The sequence below is a fragment of the Mytilus galloprovincialis genome, chromosome 8 (genome assembly GCF_965363235.1).
Source record: "Mytilus galloprovincialis chromosome 8, xbMytGall1.hap1.1, whole genome shotgun sequence".
In the NCBI taxonomy this organism is placed as follows: Eukaryota; Metazoa; Mollusca; class Bivalvia; order Mytilida; family Mytilidae; genus Mytilus; species Mytilus galloprovincialis.
The window spans coordinates 22,956,840-22,980,797 of NC_134845.1; the positions used below are offsets into that span (position 1 = coordinate 22,956,840).

The window sequence follows — 23,958 nt, forward strand, 5'->3', positions numbered from 1 at the left end:
TTATAGCACTATACAACTGTGTTTATTTAATACACACGGAGGTGAAGGTCATAGAAAAATGTATAAAAATACATAAACAAACAAAAGAACGAAAAATCAGAACAAAAACTGTCGTGACTGAAGCTTAAAACGCAAAAAAAGCTAATATAGTGCAGAAAATAGTCAATTGCATCAATTATCTGTCTTTAAAACATCGTGTTTTGATAATTGACAGAATACATATATTTCACAATTTTGGATTGTTCATTTTGAGAGGCTTTGCCGATTTTGGCACCAAATGTCCATTAAATATGCTGTCATCATCATTTCGTAGAAATTAGTCAAACTATAAGGATAATAGTTAAAACCAAAGCGACAACCATCAAAAGAACAATTAGAACGTAAGCCTTAAACACTTGAATAGCCAAATAGCCGTGTTAAAAAACAGTACAAAAATAACAAAACAAAACAACTTTGTAGTATTTGTTCAATACCATTTACCATCCGGTTTGTAATAAATTAGTATTAATTGTTAATATTATTCATATTGTGAAATATTCAAACTCTAAAAAAACATATGGGTAGTTTTAAATCTTGATCCATAATGATTGGTGACCTTTTGGTGTTTTCTGCTCATTGATCGGGTTGTCATCTCTTTGAAATACTATTAATTCCTCCTTTCTATTCTCAATTATATTACAAAGTCTTTTGTAATGGTCACTACATAGAATATGAAATAATATACAATAACTGTCTTTTGATGAGGTAAATGCGTGGTTTTATTGACTTTTGAAAAACTGATATTCACTGAGGCCAATGTCCGAAGTGAATATCAGTTTTTCAAAAGCCAATAAAACCACATATTCACAGAAACAAAAGACAGTAATTGTTTTATTCCATATTAGGAGAGAAATGTATATAATGGAAAATATTTACCAAAATCAATTGTTCATTAAACGATTTTTTACCAAAATCATATACGGAAAAGCACGCGACGTTTTGCACGGTGAATATCCTTTTCCGCAGATGAATATGCTTATTTATTCAAAATCCCGTTCATATAGAAAAACCAACTAAGGTTTTAGAAATATGGAATAACTCGATTTATTTTTTCCTTTTTTTATTTAAAAAATAAGTATGAAATAAATACAAGAATATCACAGATCAATATGTGTATAAATAAATCAATAATTATACAAATGTCAACAATCATGTTTTCAGCATCAATGTTTCTTCATTAATGAAAATCAAGGTGGTAATAAAAGAAGTCAAACATATTTGAAATGTTTTTGCTAACGTGCAATATCACCAACATTTTAATGTATTGTTTGGAGATATCAGATGACATTTTGTAAAACATTATGCCATTGCTTTTTTCACGATTTATAGACAAGCAATTCCTAAATGCACATATTGGCGAAAGACATGTGTAGAATTAGAACTAGTCGATTGGGAATTTTGCGTGATGAAGGGTTTAAAGTGTAAAAATCATATGTCCATGAAAACAAATGACGCAATACAAGCCTAATGATGCACTTTAAAATCAGTTTCTTCTCTTTATAAAAAGAAATTTAATGTAGGTCGTGTTGGTATTCAGTTCACACAGTAGACAATAAACCGGTTAACATTGTTATCAGTACTGTTTTAAGCATTTTATGCATTTCAGTTAATCATCAATATCTATATTTAATTCAATATGTTCTCCATGTTAAAAAGATATATTTGTCATAATCACATAACGGAACGAAAATTGTAAGAACATAGACTATAGACCATAGAAAAATAAAAGAGAAAGCAACATTTTCATACTCAAACACTACATGCAAATGGTAATAAATGTGTTGATACATGCATTATATTATTTGATTCTTCAGACTAAACCATCTACATAATTAGCTTTTAAAGTACCTGCTTTATAATAACAACAGTACACACATGTTGCTTAGGCTCTTAATGCATTCATGAATACTATTATATAATAAAATAATGTTGTATTGCAAATACACAATCTCTAAATATGCGTGTCTCACTGTATGCTAGTTAAATGACTAGAATACAGTATGACTGTATTTAATGATGACAATGGCTATACATGTATGATCAGTATGTTTATGAAAAACTTAAAATAAATAAATAAATGAGATAAAATTGAAAATGGAAATGGGGAATGTTTCAAAGAGACAACAACCCGAACATAGAGAAGATGGCTTTATTCAAATGGATGCAAAATTCGTGTTGTGTATATTTTTCTCCTTCGCTGTATTATGGAAGTTACATCTACACTTATGATCCTTGAAATAATACACGATCATACACAGAACAACTTCGTCAAAAATATTGGTTATATGAATTTAGCTACGTCGGACACGCGTACATGTAAAACATTTCACAACGTAATAAGGCATACTGCTACAAACTATACAATTTTATATATTGAAAAACTAAGGCTTAGAGAATGATGAAACAAAATCAGTATTTGAATTTGATAATAAAAAAAAAGATTTGTATCTTTGTATGTTCATAGGTAGAAGTGAAAGAATTTGTTTTCCATATAACACCGAAGCTATTGGCGATGTATTTCATTACATATAAGAATGTAAATACTTTGGAGAAACATGATTTTTTATTTAAAAAATGCTTATGTTTTCAAATACAAGCAGATGGTGACTTCAAAAACAAATTAGAATTTATTAAACTTTGATCAACTCAGATTTGTGTTTTTTGTTTTGTCTTATTGTGAATATTGTACATAAATGTCTACACTTGACCTATGTACATAGTTTAACAAGAATGATATAAATTACACAGTTTGTTAGAGACCTAATACGATATTAATTTGGTTAGTCAATACAATATGCGGTGAAAGGGAGGCTCGCTCCAATCCAAACTTTTAATTTACTCACCCAATATATCGTATTAAATCATAATCACACTGTGAAATTAATTAATCTTATCGACTATCTGAACATGTGGTATTTAGATTAGTGTCCAATCAAAGTGATTAAGTCTTCAGAACTTAGTACCAAGAACATACTTCCATTGAATAAACAATAACAACATGTTAGCCTTAGATGAGATTTACGTATTTTTTTCTTTTCGTCGTCTGTTGAAATCGTTAGTTTTGCTACCACTATCATCGTATTGAGATATGCCTCGCCTAATAATCCCTTAAGAAGTTTACACGGCCTCCATGCGGTGGGTTTTAACCAATCATAGTCCTAGTTAGGTATAGGAGGTAAGATATACGTTATCTTGATTGACAGGATTACATAAACCTCCAGAGGAAGAAATGTAATAAACATTGAAAATTAACATTAGGCGATGAGTTGAAAAAAGTGGTAACGTCTCAGATCGGTATTTGGTTTGTGACAATGATATTGTGGTGTATTGCAATCAATAATTATCAGATATACAAAAATAAATTGACATGAAATAGGTGAACTGAAGGTATACGAAAAACTTAAATACATGTATAAAAGACGAAAAAGACATAAATATATATCGTTGGCAATGATAGGAATTAAACATCTACAGTCAGAAAAACAGATTATTACCAAGCAAATTGTACAAATGAATAACAATATCGATGATATTACTGTCTTCATCTGTGCTCTGTTTCAACAACTTTTACTTATCATTTCGGTTACACATTACAATTTCTTTTAATACTGATGTATGTGACAAAGTGGCGAGCACATACTATGATTTGCATTCTATCTCGACTTTATGTTCTTGTAATTGATGGTAGTGGTGGTTGATTTTTATTTTCATCCAGAGGTGGCCCTGGTTTTTCTATAGGTGGAAGCGAGTTATTCTTTTCCTTGGGCGTCTGTATATCAACTACGACCTTTGGAGATGATGGGTCGATCGCTGTAAACATATATTATTAAGAGTGAAATTATATTGTTTCAGATCATTACAATACTTACGCAAGTTTTTGAACATCTACAATACAAGTTTATTGAAGTGTAACTGGTATAGTATGTCATTTGAACGTAGTTTAGACCTACCGTTCACAAATATTATGCATGTGAACAACAATACCAAATACATTTTTTTATATATATAATTGTAACATATTTTAAAGACTAGATAAAAACAATGTAAAAATGCAAATTAGTTGCGTTTGATTTTGATTTTAATTCAGTTTACTAAAACTAAATCATTACTGGGCTAAAATGTGTGTTCCCGAAAGTATCATGTGACTATTGTTGAAAACCCGTTATTCAATACGATGTTTGTTACGAGCCCTTTGAAGTTAGACATTGTACGTCTAACAACAATTTGCTAACTATAACACAAGGTTTAACCCACCATTTTCTACATGAGAAAATGTCTGTACCAAGTCAGGAATATGACAGTTGTTATCCATGCGTTTGATGTGTTTGAGATTCAGATTTTGCTATTTGATTAGAGACTTTCGGTTTTGAATTTTCCTAGGAATTCAGTATTTTTGTGATTTAACTTTTTGCATTGACGTGATTGAGGAAGATCTTAAATATTTTGTTTTTATCTACCGTATTAATGAATTATAGACGATTTTATATCTATTATTAGTACCAAATACCAAAAACACAATATATTAAAAATGATATAAAGGGAATACATATGTTCTGCTAGGATAAGAATATCACATCTAATGGCTAGTCGTAGTACATTAAGGTTTTAAAATATTAAGCTTTACGATATGAAAAGAAGATGTGGTATTACTGCAAATGAGAAAACAGTCTTCTTAAGAGATCAACTGACATAGACATTAACAACAGTAATTATAGGTCACGTTTTTGTGTAGACCAAAACAGGTCAGAACCAAAGCCCTATAATATTGTGCTTTTAAATAACAAAAACTGTTGTGATATGTTTTTTTTTCTATAAAATATATAATACCTCAGGCAGTGCGAAAATGCAAGAGCTGTATAAAATGAAGGTGTTCTATCTGATGTTTATGGATTAATTATAAGGCATATTGAAATGCCACACTTAAACAAGCTGATAAACAGTGAAAAACAGTGTCAATATCTGCTTTAAACCTTACTATGAAATAAATGTAAAAAACATCTTCAGTTTATCTGTTCTACATGTTATACACGTTCATATTTTTTTTTAATTTAGTCCAATTAGTTTCCATCGATTTACTTCATTAGCAGAAACTGATACTGTTATTACTATAACCATTCATGCTAAAATGATGATTTAATTCAATATTCAATATGCTTACATTTACTCACACCCTAACGCCATTAGTCTTGGAATCATCGTCTTTTTGGATTAAAAATTACATTAATTTTGTAATTACTTATTCATCTTCAATTAGTAATAAACTTAATTGAGTAAATGTGTTGACCGAAAATAGACTTGCTTTTGAACTTTTTAATCTATAATTTTACTAATTAAATAAGTTAGGAGGAATGCATTGATCCTATATTAAAATTTACAATAACTGAAAGTGGGCTCATACCTACTTCAACACAAAACCAGTAATACATATGGAGTTGCTTCATTAGTCACAACATGACCAAAAGAACCTATATTAATCTAACTCTGCATGCAATTTTTGAGAAATAAATAAATGCGAACAGAGATTCGTTTCTTTACAAAAAATACACAGAAATTTCTTTGTAAAAACAATAAACATATCCTTGTAGATATATTTTAAAAAAAGAAGTAGGGGAAATTCAGTGGAAATATTCATTTGAAAAGAAAACTTAATTAAGTAAATATGACCAACGAAGGAATTGTTAAACAAAAGTGTATATGACCCAGCTGCCCTTTTTAGTTCTAAACGAACAGTGTTGTCATACTATGCTTTGGTTTTGTTTGTCCACCGAATTGAAATATATATATGTGTTACTTTACCACGGAAGGTAGTCCTACTGACCATGTCGTAACATGATCCCACAAATATTAGTCTTTCGTTATTTACTACAAAGTATATATTTACATCTTTTACAAACACAACATCAAACTCTTCTACTGTTGTACAAACGGAATTAATAACACGTCTACACTTTTAGTAAACAAAGAACACATACAACAAATAAAAGGAGTACACAGATCATATTTCGTGTCAACTAATACATGTAACACATAATAAGGTAATGGAATACAAAAGGGTAAACTTGGTGATCCTCAACAATACTTATGTTACCTATGGTGGATGCAAATATAATACTACGTCTGTTATTTCTTTCAGTGGACGATCCATCTAATGAAGAATTGTCCATAAACGTGATTTATTAACTAATTATTAACAATGGTAAGGTTTGATATTATTGGAATCAAATGTTTGAATTCTTAGTTTATTACTGATTGATACAACTTGTGACAGTAAATGAAAAAGCTATTTGAAAAATATGTTCAAACACTATAATTTAAAAATGACAATTAGTTTTTGGTTTAAATGAATTGATATATGTGAAAATAAATTAATGATTCCTGGTCAATATCGATTAATTGATTTCAGTGGTCAAATTTTTTTTAACGAATCATAATTTGATGTTCTGTGATCTTCAATGGCTACTGTCACTTTAACGTATAAGGTAATGGTCCTTCTATTATTCAATCATAACAAGTTATGTCCAATTTATTTCTTACCGTCAGAACCTTAATCTATCAATTGTTGACAGAAGAACAGTTTTACTTAACTTAGATTATCGGCCAAGTATTAAGCTTTAAAATGCATGAATGCTTTTTACAATTATTTTTTTTTAATTTTTAAAGAAACTCGAATTTCAGAATTTAAATTTGTAAACAACTTTTCAGCAATTACTTATTTGGTACATTGTTAATATGCACGTTTGTAATTTGATATATCATTTACCTGGTTTTTCGGCATTTTCCTCCGATCCATTCTGTACTTTTGATTTTTGCCATGGGAACGGTTTTTTCTTATATTTATGGTAAAATATAAATCCACCAATAGCTCCCGCTATTAAAAGGATTAGTACAACAACTACGCCAACTATAATTCCAACATTAGATGAGGAGGGTGCCGCCGACGCTGACGTAAATGCTGTATAAAAAGTAAAAGAAGTTCTAAATATGCACAAATTAGAGAAATGGTTTGAAAAAAAGTTCAAAAATTGGGTATATTATTAAAACAAATACACTTAAAAATGTTCAACAAATGTTAATCTTAATAAAGGAATAATAATATCTTGAAGGTATGTGTTTTACATGAAAATTTCAAGTAAGTTATATGTTGGTAATATTGTTCAAATTGCGCAAATCTATAAACGTAAATCTTTTAAAGTTTACTAGAATATTTCTTATGACATTTTTATTTACATAAAAGATGATGAAAACAGAAATAAAATTCATGATTTACTTACGACATGTTTCTGGAAGAGAAAAAGACACACATATATTAAATTATTGTAAATATCAAATGAAACATACAAATAGTAATACACACAGAAACACATGTACATAAGAGTTAGACCAAATCTAAAAGTATGCACTTTATATGTCTATAAAAACTTTCAACTGGTAAATGAAATAAGTATCAAATCGTCCAAAATGGGGATGCTACTCAAACAGGAATAAAATATAAAAAAAAATTCTGAAGATTTGCTATAATAAAACTGATATAAAATAGCCATATACGAATCGGATGTAATAAAATAGACAAATATGTCGTTGAAAATGACATTCTTCGTTGTCATAATTACATATGATAAAAAGAAATGTATGTTTATATCTCCGAATTCTGTACAAATCATCTTTCAACTGTTCCTCAAATTTGTTTATTAGTAATTCAAAACCAATATTGGACCCTTGTATGTATGATGTATGATTGCAATATATTATAATTGTCATATAAACTATGCATTATAGTTGTAATACTTGGATCTAAGTGCAATGTTTTGTTTACACGATGAAACACGATCACCCCTGTTTTTTACTTGTTTGTCATTTCCTGTCTTATTCACTGTTTTAATGTTTGGCCTTTGCGTTGTCAATTGATCTCTATATGAGTTTTGAATGTCCCCTTGATATCATCCTTCTCTCGTCTCTGTTCTGTAAGAAGGATGCAGAAAAAATGTACTGGTAAAATTAAAATAGTTGAACTTATGAGAATGGGAATACCAATAGAACAAAACCTTAAAACCATTAATGATCTAACTATGTATATGTTGACATTAAATATTGCCTACCGTAAGCTGATAACGATATTACAACACTTGCTGGATCTGACGTCTTTGTAGTGGCGGACTGTCCCTTTACACAGCTTCCTGGATTTGAGCTGACCGAAGAACCTGATACAGCCTAAAATTATTTTACATAAAATAGTTATACAAATATCTAGCCGGAATTTTTAAACCTAACTGCTTGCCATTAAAGTGAAAGGTTGTTATGTATTAACATTCGTCTTGGCGTAACAAAAGAATAGTTAAAACTTTTTTATGTTGGTTATAGTATCCGTGAATATTTTTATCTCGAAACTTGCATTGAAAATTCACATAGTTTGGCTTTTGACATTTCAAAATGTAATTATTGTGACGACAAAGAGCCTATTAATATAATTACCAAACAGGTGAATCTTGTACTTGTCGTAGAGTCTACATTGATAATGATTACATAACTAGTAGATCCAGAAGTTACGTATTTTGTAGCGTAAAACTCACCATCGGCTGCAATCAAAGAAATACTATATTGTCATTCAGATTGAATTAAAAATAAGCAAAATAACAGTTGTAACAGGAACTTTACAAAACATTATCAATTAAGCACGGTAAATGCAACTTTTTTTTAATATATATTTTATTTTCCTACCATTCCCAAATCTTATCTACAAATACAGATGTACACTAAAAACTTTGCAATAACTCATAGATATATGGTTAACCATAATTTTTACAAATTATAGAATACTAAGTCTATAAAACGGTACAGTTGAACTTTATTTCTTAAAATTAGTATCAATTTCTGACCATTTTCTTTTATTCTGATGATTTATGTGTAAAACACAACTTATAAAGACCATGTTAATCCTTTAAAAATATATAAGCCATTCAATTGCATCAATCACAATTGGGACTGTAAATCTTACTAGACATAAGAAAATATATATTTTCAATATCGGAATACATGTATTAAGGATATCTTTAAATACATGATATAGTATCATTCAAGATGGGTAAAAATTATTTAACATAACCCTTCCAATTTTTGAAAAAAGTTAAACCAGAATGTTCGAATATCTCCACATTCAAAAAAGAGATATATAGATGTTTCTTTCGTGTCTGTTAATAAAATTAAAAAAAAAGTGCACGGTCCTGTTTCACATTTCATAAGTAAAGTATCTGTTCCTAGAATTCTATGGAGTAATCTACATTGAAATCCCTTAATGTGGGATCATCGGTTATAAGTAAATGGAGACTAAAAAAAGAAACTCCAATTTTTCGGCTTCAATATCGATTCCTAGTTTTATTTTTCATTCAGCTTGTATGAGAGATGGGGTTTCTTTTATTGATAAGGTGTTTTTTATATCAACTTTAAAAGTGCCATTTACATTCAAGTATTCTATATTTTGAAGATATATGTGTACTGAACTATAACTTTTTAAAGCACACAATATATTCACACTCAAAAATATTTAATCTACTACTGCATCGGATGAGCTACGTGTACGATATTTCTCAACTCGAGGAAGTTCAACTCACAAGTTTAAACGCGAGGTTCATCGATCGTTTTAAACATTCAAATTATAAATGCTGTTATTTCTTCTTTTCGTATAATCTGTAAAGGTATGTGTTCTCTCTTTGTTACGATATCAGGCATTATCGCCTTTTTCGTGACGTCACAAAAGAAAATTCAGAAGAAAGCAAGAAAAGTTGATGTCATAATTAATTTTTGGTCAGTATTGAACTGAGATAAAATAAACCACAAGTGAATTATCTAAAAGCATACTCTTGTTAATAACAGGTCAGAAAAATTATCAATCGGCTTCATAGGATTAAGAGAATGCCTTTTAAGAAATATTTTACGAAGCTTATCAAGAAAGAAAAAAATAACACGATGCATTATTTGACTTTCGTGTTTCTGTTCTTAAAAACTCACATGCAATGTTCAAACTTATTATTGGAACTCTTCCAACGCCAAATGCTAAGATCGAAATGCATATTTAACAATCAAGCACAACTAAAATTATACATGAATAGTATACATTAAAAAAAATAGATAAAATATAAGACAACAAATACGCCAAATTGAAAGGTAATCTTTTTTCAAACAATACATAGAGAAAAATAAGAAGCACATATGTTTGTTCTAGAACGATCTTTTCATGAATTTGGTGTCTCGATAATGTGTTTTAACCATGTCCAATATGCATATGAAAACAATATAAACACAAAACCAGTAGAAGAGACGAGCTAATTATCGACAGTGACTAAACAATAAGAACTAAACAGTGGCTGTTAATAACAAACCAAAATAAGGTTTCAACTCTGCTGCATAAGGATCCAATGAGAACAAATTAACGTTAGATACCAAACAAAGTGCTTAAGACATTTCGGGAGTATCAATCAACAGATTCGCTTCCAGATAAATAGATCAAAACAAGAACAGAGTATGTATTTGGATAAAATTAATCGTGTCTAAAAAGATTGGTACAATTGCACAAATCTATCTATTAAAAATTCGCTGTAATATTGAAGTCGTGACACGTCCATTAATTTTGTTATGTCAAAATGAGAACTTTTGAAGAGGGACGAAAGATACCAAAGGGACAGTCAAATTCACAAAGTCTGCAACTTGACAAATGCTGAGATTTTCCAAACTTTAGAATACTTACTAGAGCCAAACATTGGTGTACTACATTGAGTATAATTATATGAAATCGTTGTTCTATTTGTACAAGCATCCCATACAGAACCAGAACCACAAAAAACGGAGGATGATGCATCTGTCACTGTGTAAGCGTAAACTCCAAGCAGCGCATCAGGGAACCATTGCTTAACGTCTGCCTGATGATCTGGAAAAAAACATAACATTCACTGACTTAGTATAAGGTTTGTGTAATTGATGTATCTACATGCCTATAGCATGCTTAACAGTTTTGTATAAATTAACAGTCGTAACCTTGTAAACTATTATATTTTAAAAATCACGATTGTTTACCTCTGAAAAAAATAATAAAAACTAAATAAATTCACGATCTTTGTCTCCTTTTATCATTTTTTATTGTTGAAATTTTGACTTAATATAAGACAATACGGATTTATAAATTTTATTATATTGCTAAATATAGAAACAAAGAAAAGTGCTAATACCTGCAAATATTGTAAAATAAAGTGTAGGTATAGTAAGGTAGAAAAAGGTTTATAACAAGCAGAATTAACGAAAAAAATAAGAGCCTCAAACATTTTGTAAATCATCGGTTGATTGGTTTCAAAACAACTATTTCTTCTGAGGCTAACGATCAAGTGAACAACACCAACTTGAAAGCAAATGACTGAATGAATATAAAGGGTGAAAACGTACCCTTTTTCACTAAAACATGGAATTCCTCAGGGCTTGGTCCGGAGGTTGGATTACATACTGAACTTAATGTTACTCCAGCATTTACAATAGATTCTTCAATAAAACTTATCCTGGTATCGGCTGCGTTAACTTCCATATCTAGAAATAGACAAATATAGCTTAAATGTAAACTGACGTAAATAAAAATTTCAAGTTTCTTCGTATGAATCTTTAGCTTCACTGATAAAACACGGTTTTCATTTAAACACACATTCACACAATAAAAATTAATAACAATGTAAAATGTTTTAAAATGAAATTTCAAAGATCGTTTTCATTATAGTCTAGTCTTTAGTGTTCTGTGTTTCGTAAAATGTTGTTTGTCTCTTTTGGCCTTTTTCTTCTTTTTTAGCAATGGAATTGTAAGTTTGTTTTCGACTTTATCAGTAAGAATGTTCTATTGGTGTCTTTCGCCTCTCTTTTGCACGTCATTTGTCTTATACAATACTAATATTTGTTCTGTTGTCAATGAGTTGATCAAATAACAGCATTTTATGTTACTGATCCCTTATACAAACACAGTGTGAAAATCCAATGGTCAAGCATAAACTAACATTGGATCGATTTTTTTTGGCTGGTGGTTTCAGGATGAAAAATATTGCATATAAAAGCGGGACGAAAAATACAAGAGGGACAGTCAAACTCATAAATCGAAAATAAACTGACAACGCCATTTAAGACGTAAGGAACATTTCTGATATCATTTGTGAAACGGTCATTCCATAACGGTCAACCAACTCGTGATGGCGTCCTTAAAATTAACGAAGTGATGATTACAACTTCACCATTTGGAACTCTTGTGAGCAACAACACTCTATCAAGAAAATCATGTTAGGAAATGCAAGCACGGGAATATCGTAGCAATTTGGAGATATATACACCGTATGCAGGTGCTGTTGGAAAATTGCTACTTAAGAATTGAATGCTCTTTTTTGTAAATTTATTGGGGTGTAAAAGCGTTGACCGAAGTACATTTTGTATGAAGTGCGCAAGCGCTTCATACTAAAAATGTGCGCACGGTCAACGCTTTTACAACCCTATAAAGTTATAAAAAAAGCATTCAATACTTATAATTACATTTTATCTATAGGATCATGAAAACACGCCTTTTATCAAGTTTTTATTTCATTAAACTGTGCACTTTATTGTGGGACCTCGTGTCATCATGAATAAAAAGTTGCATTGTGTAATGCAATTGATTAAGGAATATCACGAGATTGCTTGTTAGCCAATCAAAATAACGTATTATAATGAAACATACATCTAATGTAATTATTTAGAAATGGAAATTTCACAATTCGAAAGCTGAAATCATCTCTTCTGTTCTAAAGTTTTGTTTTTAATCGACCCTCATTGTCAATTTCGAGATGTAAGTCAAGATATGAGGCCGACTTAACTGTTTCTGTTGTATCTTTTATCTCTAGTTAAATGGGATAGATGCGTTCAACGTATTCACCAAATTTTGTATTGTTTAGTGAAAGAACATCATCTATATCGCGGAGAGTAGAGTTAAAGGATATTGCTTCTTTTCTTCCTAAGAAGTTCCTGTATGAAGTCAGCTATTTCGAAAGATACAAATCTATAAAAACAAAATGGACTTGTTTACATATCATTTTATAAAAGAGACACTTTTCAACTCTGTGTCTCATCTAAAACAATGTTTTCCAGATAAAAAAAAGCCTCTCATTTTTATATTTCAACATTAGAGTATGATATCTCACTTAATGAAGTAGTAGGTGCAATCACTATAAGATGAGTTGCCAACGTGCAGGAATAACGTAGCTAACTTAATGCTGTTGTGGAATCAATCTCCATTATGATACTAATTAAAAAGAAATAAAACATTATTAAAAGAGAAAACACGAATTCGAAGGTCGGAATACTCTAAACAGATAACAAGATCGAAGAGTACAAATCACTACAATTAATCATCTAGATGTACTCTGGTGAAGGACCTAACAAAGAAGAACGAAAACATGGAGTACAACAAAAATATATGTATACTCACCGGAATCAAGATAATAATAATAACTGTAGTCTGTTATTTTAATGTATCTCACACAATAAAATCCGTAGTATTTAGGTCCATAAATTTCTTCACTGTTGGTACTCCTGTAAGTATAGGTCGGTCATTATGAAGATTAAAACAACACAAATAATCATCCATAACCGACATTTAATAATAGTATGCATGTACTAGAAAGTATTGAGGAATGAACAATGCACCATAGTAAGGAGAACATCAATACATATATGTTAAATTCAATCAGTGATTGATTTCAAGATTAGATATGTTAAATACATGTATACTTGAAGTGCACCACTAAAAAACTTAATAATACTTGTTTTTTTTTCTATAACGTACACATTTCCACTCTAGATCAATTGTTTTGTTTTGTATTATTTAGTTAAAATCGTGTTCTAATTTTTCTGACATCTACTATTATTATTCGAAAACGATACGAAAATTGCAACATAAAAGCGTTATGAAAGTAATAAAATATCTAATTACAAAGACTTTAATCTTAATTTAACATTTATTGCACACAAGCAGTTGTTTTATGGAACTAGATCTGTAAGAATGACATATTATATATATATTCTATAAATTTTCATACCAATTGCTAGTTGTGTGTCTTAATCAAAAAATGATTTTTTTCATTTAACAATGTCCATTATTTGAAATGAATAGGAAAACACACTAAATATTACTTCTCCTCCTTTTCATGGATACACGGTTCACTTTTTTGTACGACAGACAGAAGCGCGTTACGTCTACCCAAGATTCATCATTGACGTGTGAAGCAAGCGCAAAAAGCCAGAGAACGTATGAATTTAAAGATTATTGAGAACCCGATTAGAAACTTGTTTGGCAATATTATATTTTGCATTAAATGGTCATGATTCAGACAAATTCTTACATTTTTTTTTATACACAATCTTCCTTAAAGTAATTTGAAAAGAAGAGACCCGTGAATGATCAAAAAAGGTATTTCTATTACCGATGTGTCAATCTGCTTAGACTTCATGGCTATAGGTCACCGTTCGGCCTTCAAAAATAAGAAAAGCCCATACCACATAGTCAGGAATTATGTTATGTCATAATAAAATATAAATTAAGAAAAAATACTATGATAAGATAAAGTCTTATATGTCATTATTACCATTTTTCCAGGTGAAATACAGGTAAAAATGAAGAAATGTAATATCTATTTTTTTTCGGAAAATTAATGCACGAAAATGCGGAAACGTAATACGCCCATGTAAACATAATTATAACTTTGATTTAATATTACTTCTAGTACCTGAAATCAACAGTGGAGACTGTTTTGTTTTTACATATAATGACGTCATAAATTAAATCCTTAATGGTATTTATAGAGGCGATTCCGTAATTCAGCATGAACATGACTTTTATGGATTAAATTTAGTTAACACATATTTGTTACGAGAACATTAAGTTTTGCATGTGTATTAACCGCAAAATTGTCCAATTCATAATGTTGGCCGGGGCAATAAAAGTGGTTACTGGTTATGGTGTCCGAATTCCAAATGACGAGACGTCATTGCTTTCTTAACGACAATAGCGAACAATGATCATGATGGTGTTTGTTTAAATTCTGGTACAACGGCTACTAGTGATAATGTCCATTAAACAATTATCGACTTAGCCCCAGTGATGTCAATTTTTCGGTTTTTTGTTTTACCACATTCATATATATTCAGAACTAAGACGAAATTTAACAATAAATTTGTATGTAGTAAATGGAAACAAAGTTATTGAAAATGAGATTTATCTTTTTAGATTACCTATATACTAGTACTTATAAATGGACTGGTTTGATTCTTTATGCAGAACTTGAATATGTGATCAACAGATCATAACATGGCTTTATCCATATTGTCCTTAGTTTCATCTGTTAAAGACTCACGATGATATGGAAGTCTCGGGATGATATCAGGGCCAATATTGAAAAGGGCATGTCATAATCTACAAATATTGTACAGACATAAATCATGCAGATTATGATATATGAGTGTTTCTACTTTACATATTTGCGTGTTGTAAATGATTCTCAAACTGCCATTGCACGAAGTATAAACAAATTAAGTTAAAACTACCTCATATTAAAGTTTTAATCACACTCTTTCCTATAGAAGTTATTATAAAGGACTTACTGAAATAACCAATGAGTGCTGTCACTTTCAATGCAGTTGAATATAGTCCAAGTTTTGGCAAGTACTGAAACATCCCATCCAGATGAAAATTGTAAATTACTATTTGAAACTGCAACAGTGCCTCGTCTACTGTCCCATATATCTCCATCCAATACCGTTGGCAGTGTGCATGCACATTCTAAAAGAAATAAGTTAACACAAATGAAGATTATCAATTTAGGTTATATTGAGGACGTCAGTTTAACAGTTCTATTTGGTTTTGTGCTATTTTTTATGAACCATTCAATTAGATTTTAATATTTTTATGACAAAAACGGGAATTAAGCTCAATATTGACGATTTTCTGAAGTTATGGGTATTGATTGATTGCCAAATGACACTTTATCTCGTGTTCATGCCAAAATTTATAAACCATTATAAATATACATTTCACGTTGTAAAATTGTATCAATGTTGACAACCGAGATGATCACTTTTGTCGTTTAGGGAGTAAACAGTTATCAAAAGTACCAGGATTATGATTTAGTACGCCAGACGCGCATTTCGTCTACGTAAGACTCATCAGTGAACTCATTGAAAATGAAACAACTACAATAACCAAACACAAAACTTACTAGTTGACAGCAAGAATGAAAAATATCTATATATAACAGCATATTCATACTTTATACCATTTATTTTGACAAAGCTTTTCAATTGCTAATATTTATTTTATTGTTTTACATAAAAAAGCAAACTTACTGAAAATGAAAAAAGAATTATTAAAATGATGAAACCTCCTTTGAAAATATTTCCAATTTTTTGTGGAAAGACCTATTTGTATTTGGTCTGAAATTTTGCATTTTGTTTTTGTAATTCATAAACTGTTAGACGTATCAATCTAACGTCTTTTTGTGAAGGACCTTGTGTCCTAAATTAGAAAATTAGGTCTACGTCAATGGTTAAATTCATGTTATCACTTTGACTTTTTAAACTTAGTTTGCATTTTTATTACACTTTTAAAGTTATATATAAAATAACTTGTGTAAAATGTTTGTTTTCTTGTGATGAAGATATGATACATTTGGTCTGAAACATTTCAATGACTTGTTACCACTGCTTACAGGAGTAATTACATGCGAAATGTTTATTGTTAAGGTAAATCGATTATTACTTCTGATTGGAACATGATAATGTCATAACTTCTTTTGCAAAATGTGGTGACATATATGACCTCGAAAACTGGCAAACTTAAGTAAGCATGAGTGAACCAGAAGTAGTCACTTTTGCAATTATACAATGGAAAAGAACATAAAAAAACATTATTGGACAATTATAAATCTAAATACAGCTATCATTTGATACCGGAAGTGACGTTTACTAATCCGGAATATCATCGTTTCAGGCAAAAGTTATAGAAAGAAAGAACAATTGAGTGCATGTATTCCTATTTATTAAATTATTTCATAAACCTTCAGCATTTCACTGCGAACATTTTGCTGAACAATATTCTATAGTTGACAAAAAACGAATGATACATTTGGAAAAAAGATGTTCCCAATCGATGTAATGAGCATGACTTGTTCTTATCGAAATAGTTTAACATATTAAGTAATGATTGACATTCGGCATAGTTTTAAGGAAATGTATGTTAGATCATTCGTTGTACACTCCTTTTTGAGTGCAGTCATGCATAACTTTGATTTACTGTATAAATTTATTTGAATATAAATGATATAAAAAAGAAGATGTGATATGATTGCCAATGAGACAACCGTCCACAAGAGACCAAAATGACACAGAAATTAACAACTATAGGTAACCGTCCGGCCTTCAACAATGAGCAAAGCCCATACCGTATAGTCAGCTATGAAAGGCCCCGAAATGAGTTTTGTTTAAATGTATATTTCAGACTTAACTTAAATATTTAGAACCTAATAAAAAAAGTTATTAACAATACTCAAGATTAATATATTTAATTATAGATACTATTTCATTTATACAATTTGGTTTTATGAGGTAATCATAAACCGTTGAAAAATACATGTGTGAAAAGGTTTCTTACCAAGTGATGATAAGCTTATGAGCATTGCATTATATAATAAAACAACATAAGATAGAAAAAAACAATAACAACAGAAAACTGTCTTATTATATATTTGTTTACGAAACAAATAAAAACCGTTAATATATTATACGTTTATATGAATGCTTCATGTGCAAATATTAACTTAAAAATACGAACAATTGTTAATTCAGTATCTGAATTCTAACTTATGCTGTCCATGTTTCCAAGTCGAGAAGCATCAAAGGCCATAGCCATCACATGTACATAGCATGGTTGTAGAGTGTTATATAAACTTTCGGCGATTTTATTGTTTTTTGCTGAAGGTTTATCAGTATATTATAAGTTATATGGTTCGCTACTGACCCCATACGGATCAATAGAGGGTTAGTAAAATCCATAGGGGGTAAGGCGGCGTTTTGTGGAAAAATAAACAATGAAACACAACAACATTAATAGATGACGTCGCCATTAACGCGTCATGAACCCCATATGAAACTTACTAACCCCATACGGTCTCATAGGGGGTCACCACGTGACGGCATTTAATATCACAACGTGATAATTCATCTGTGGTCCGATAACTTCACCTATTGCATGTCTATTCTTCGTTTCGTATCTTTTGTCTTTTTTTTTACGTATTTTGTCAGTCTATTCGAAATAACATAAAAAATGTGGTGCACACTGTTAAATAACCCGCTACGCGCGTTATTCAGTGTTTACCACATTTTGTATGTTATTTCTTCATAGACAGAAAAAATATTACAGTCATTCCTTAAATAACCAAAGAAGCACATACAATTAGAATGACTGTTTGTTTATAGTGGTATAACAACTTTCACGACAAATTTACAATTACATAAATTCTATTCTTACTAAATCATAAGAGCTTGAAATGATAGAAAGCTGCAACATCTACAGCTTAAATTATCTCTATCTTATTATTATAAGTGTGTTTACCTAAAATGTATCGTGACAAAATATACTTTAAATTCCCTGTTACAAAGAAAATTCTGTTTGTACTCCGATATTATACTGTCTCTCGTCAAATGAGATCGGAGGAATGTGGTTAATAAAGGATAAAGAGAAGCGATATACACCAAATTCAATTTAAACTCATAGGGCGAGAATAAAGTATTAACATTATGGTACAAACAGACGAACATCAGTTCACAAAACACAACATGTTAGATTAAAGACTGACCGACCCGAACCCCAGTAGGACAATTGGGTGATCATATGTGCTCCGGAAGGGTTAGCAGTTCCTGCTTCACATGTGGGACCCGTCATGTGGTGGTCATATAAGAACTGACTCAGAAGGTTACATTTGGAGGCAAATGTTCAGATGTATAAAGTAATGATGGTTGTTCGGCTAGTCCAACCTCCTGCTTTTATGGCAATGTATAAAATACCACTTAAATAACAACACTACGTGACCGGAATACATTACACACAAGCGAAAGAACTTCCAACAAAGAGAAATACCTTAATAAATCATACAACTGTACATTAAAACATGTAAACAGTAGAACAACAACGGACATCTTCCTGAAATAAAAGTTCACAAAGAACGCAATAAACTGAGCGTCACATGAGTAGTAGATTAACGCCGCAAAAAGGGACGCATATATTATCACATGTTATCTCGAAATTTATAGAATTATATGGAACGAAATTTTAAAATTCACAAATATTTTCAAAATACTAGTTTACATAATTATCATGATTATGACGGTCATGAAAGTTTATTTTGAATTAATGCTTTGACGAGGACATAATTGTTTTGGCTAACACAATATATAATTCACGGAGAATGAAAATTAAATGATTAATCGAATATACTGACAAACAAGACATATTTGTGAAATATACAAAAAAAAAGGAATTCAAACCCCAAACCATAAGACAAAACATAATATCCAAACGTTCTAACAAAGAACCATCATAACTAAATACATACATGTTCAAAGTACAAATACCGAGACACGTCGTTTATTGATGCAAAACAGTCATAATCGTGATTCGGTCACGTTCGGTACTTAGCAGATAGACGACTTAGATGGTAAATCACAATCTAAGACATAGAAACATTACATTAGTTAGTGTAGACACATACAAAATGTTTAGATCAATTAACTGTTAGTTTCCGGGGAAATAACTTTCCACCAATTTAGTTACCCTACATTTTATGGACTGTCAAATTCAATCTTTTTTTCCTTATAACTTGTTGGAAAAGTTTCTGCATTAGAAAACGCTTCTGTCAAAATCCGTATAGTGTGAGCACACACGATCATAAAATATTAATTGAGATATGTAAACACCATACAACAGAGCAGATGGTATGTTACTGCTAAGTTAACTGTGACCCAAACGCATAATCATGTTGCAAATTAAAGGTCTCTTTTTTTTTTAATTATCCCGTTTTTAATGTCTACATATAATAAAAACAAGTCTACAGAAAGAAACAATGATTGTTTTTAAGTGTTGTTATATTAAACAACGAAACCACGGCTACAAATAACACATTACTTAGTAAATCATTCTTTTTAAATTACTTCCTTTTAAAATGTGGGTATCAAAACGTTTTGTCCTTATATATTTAAGATAAACACACAAAACACAATGCGTAAACTTAACTTTTCTTATAGTTTAAACTAGTGCTTTACTAGAAAGACAATTGAAACTTGTGTTCAAATATTTGTAGTCCGTATCTTTTATAAACTAGTTAAACAAATATTGATAGCTTTTATTTTTTTCCCAGTAAGGTATATATTGGTTTTGTCTACCTTTACAATTCGACTTGATGACATCGATGAATTTCGAAGACTCATTCCCAATATTAGTTATTATTATTAAGTTCGATTTAAACAAGACAACATTAACTGTCACAAGACAACACTAACTGTCTGGAGATTTCAAACGTTTATTTTCCTAATCCAGGGTTTAATGGTACATGTAATGTCATATTTAACAAAAAAGGTAACATTTGTGTTATATACTAATATGTTTTACTACAAAAATGTCTACATAGCTAGACTTTTACATCCGTTATTTTGTCAAAATCCTTCAGTACTTAACACACAGCTTTTTCGTTTACGGTGACTTCAATTGTTGAGCCTTAAAGTTTAATAATGGACAATTGGGGTTAGCGTGTTTACATAAGAACACTGCGTCCTCCTCAGAGACTTTACGAAATATACCAAGTAAATTATACTCGAAGTGAATAATTATTGATAATGTAATGATGTGGACAAAAAAATAATTATGTAAATGTACCTTTATTCCTTCGGCTTAGTGAAATGACAATTATTGGTTTTTAAAGAAACATGGTATGAGAGTGCAACGATTTCCTCCTGTAAGGACATGACAATACATTTATAATCATTTATTCAAACATGCCCTTGCTTTTAACTTAATCCGGAATACTTTTTAAAGACCTTTACAGAAGATTTGATGGATTTTTGTTGTATAGTCTGATTTAAATAATCCCACATACATGTAATTGTTGTCAAATTACAATTACATTATTCTCTAAACTCTTACTAAAATTTAATTGCCTTAAGTGTATGATTTAACGCAGTTTATTATTGAAGATATGGATCATCTACCTTGTCTTTTAATAATAGAGAAATATCAGTACTAAGGTACTGGTTTCATTAAAGACCTTACACCAATTATCTCAATGAGCAACAAGTATATTACAATTATATTAAATGGCAATGACTCATTACATTGTGTACATAGTGCAACTTATTTGCTCTGCAGGTCATTTTTAATCTGTAAACTGTCTTTAGACTAGCAAATCTATTGGTATGAAAGAAGTAGGTCCGGTAAGGGCCGATTTTGGCCTCAAATTTCAGGTTCATCTAACGAAAGTTTTTTGACACTTTTTAAACATTTAAGTGTCTATTTCAATTGATTCGATTAGTATATGAGTAAGATTTTAACTGATTTAGTCATTAAAAACGCTGTGATTCAAGCTTAAATATGAAAAATCTATCAAATATGCCAAAAAACGTCACTTTTCAGCTGGTTTTTGTCAAAAATGAAAGTGACCGCATCCGTGTTCATCCTCAGCCTTTATATATGTTTTGTATTATCATCAAATACAACTTATTTTTCAATATTATGAATGAACACGAATGCGGTCACTTTCATTTAAGACGGAAACCGTCCTAAAATTAACCAAAATGCTAAAATTCAGTAATTTAGCATGACTTAATAATGCTGGAACGCAATATTTTTGCATTGTATTGTCAAAAACAGCTCATATTTATCTAGCAGAAGCATTTTACTTTCCAAAATATAGCTTAAAGATTACATTTTCACAATTTATTAAAACTGGTATATTTTGGGGCCAAAAAGGGGTCTTACTGAACCTACTCCTTTTCAGTGTGTTAATTGAATTTAAGCTTTTCCAATTAATCTCAGCCACTTCGATTGAGGACATAAAGGTTGTAAATTGTTGTTGAACTTTCAATCTTTAAAATTTATCTCTTAAACATAACATATATTGAAGATTAAAAACTATAAGATAGTTTCACTTCAACTACCACCAAATAACAAAACATAATTTTGGACAGGGATGTTTCTAATTAAACAAATTATATTCAACCTTCGATTGAACCTTCGTTTAATTAGACATTTCATATGATGTTAATTGAGTTGCATTGCAACGTTGTAATTCATAAGTTAACCGGAAGACATGTCACTCTATCCCGACACATAATTCTGACTTGGAACCGTCCAGTTTTTTGCTCTTATTCCTAAATATCGCTTGGCTAGAGGAGAAGTATCAAATACAAGTTTTAAGGTCCTATGACCTCGTGTACTAAAGGCGAGCACGCTACTACGAGACCTTAGAGGATAGTTATTTTTTCTTTAATTTATGTTAGACGGACCAAAAATAAATCATGAGAAACTATGGAAACTTAATGTTGTTATTTTTTTGTCTGAGTGAAAAAAAGCTATTAATCCTTATTCAATTTTCCATAAAGATATGTTAGCCTGTTTATGAAATCATGTTACATTTTAAATTATTAGGAGTACGATGGATATATTAAAAAGTAAAATCACAAAATAAAGTCCGAGGAAAAATTCAAAACGGAAAGTCCCTAATCAAATGGCAAAATCAAATGATAAAACACATTTAACGAATGGACAACAACTGTCATACTCCTGACTTGGTACTGGCATTTTTAAATGTAGAAAATGTTCTAATGTAGAATTAATATCACTATATAAATGGAATTATTACCTTTGGTTATCTCAATATAGAGTAGTATTATGTTTGTCTACCTTTTAGTAAGTAGGTCTGAATATGTAATCCATTATTATAGTCATTGATTCTGAATTGTTTTCTTGTTGAATTTTTTTATTTTTTTTTTATTTTTGTGCTTTCCTTTTTTTCCTCTGTATAACATGTACAGAAACTTAAACAAATTGGACCTTTTATAAATGTTGTAAACTCTCCTCGATTGGATGTTACTATTGCTGAAAAGAAATATCTTCGTTCATTTTATTGTTTTGTTATAGCACAAGCTTAATAACAAACTTCGCCATGTTATTCCATTTTATTGTAAATAACTTGAGAAATTTGACTTATATCCCTAAAATATAAGTTTTTTCTTAACACATGGAATTTCTCATTCATGTTTGGTGTTATTATGGAGATAAGTATTATAAGGACTAATATATCTTTCAAAAACATAGATAACAAATGTAAATAAGGGTAAAATTGACGACATTTAGCACAAACATGGTGTATTCGCATTTTATAATGAATGGGGTCGTAATATGAAATCACAGCTATTCTACTTCAATATAGAACCTTTAACAATGCGTATTCATTTATTCTAACATTAACATGCTTTCATCTTATTCCTAAGGTTTTCAAAATTTCATAACAAAAGATTTTCTTAAATTCTGTTGTACAATCTTATTAAATAGTTGTTCTTTAAAGACAACCATTATAGTTGATATCATAATATAACCATTTATTTATGAAATTTCACTTTTGTGGAAGTTAGTGATCAGTTGTGTGACACCTATCACTTTATAGAACTTATGATTAAATGCAATTTTTTTATCTTACACTTGAACTGTTAACTTACTCTCTTTTGAGTACATCAAAGGAGAACTATGGGACTTTGCTATAACTATACATTCCTACAGTTACCAGACTTAATAATATGAAATACTACGATAAAGGAAAATGAGCTGAATAGTAG

At 30.1% G+C, this 23,958-nt stretch overlaps 1 protein-coding gene and 1 long non-coding RNA gene across 2 annotated transcripts in view; both read right to left on the minus strand.

Moving 5' to 3' along the window:
* Positions 1-1,082: 1,082 nt before the first annotated feature.
* Positions 1,083-6,986, minus strand: LOC143085343 (uncharacterized). The gene is made up of 2 exons (XR_012981309.1): positions 6,800-6,986; positions 1,083-3,849 (listed from the first exon to the last, which is right to left on the minus strand). It is a non-coding gene; the product is annotated as an uncharacterized LOC143085343 (long non-coding RNA).
* A 950-nt stretch (positions 6,987-7,936) lies between these two features.
* LOC143042988 (uncharacterized) overlaps positions 7,937-23,958 on the minus strand; it is a 28,808-nt gene continuing 12,786 nt past the window's right edge. The window contains exons 2-8 of the mRNA XM_076215489.1: positions 15,685-15,862; positions 13,514-13,617; positions 11,467-11,604; positions 10,778-10,957; positions 8,509-8,612; positions 8,136-8,247; positions 7,937-7,998 (exon numbers count right to left, since the gene is read on the minus strand). Coding sequence (XP_076071604.1) covers positions 7,937-7,998; positions 8,136-8,247; positions 8,509-8,612; positions 10,778-10,957; positions 11,467-11,604; positions 13,514-13,617; positions 15,685-15,862 — 878 coding nt within the window. The remainder of the gene's footprint in view (positions 7,999-8,135; positions 8,248-8,508; positions 8,613-10,777; positions 10,958-11,466; positions 11,605-13,513; positions 13,618-15,684; positions 15,863-23,958) is intronic.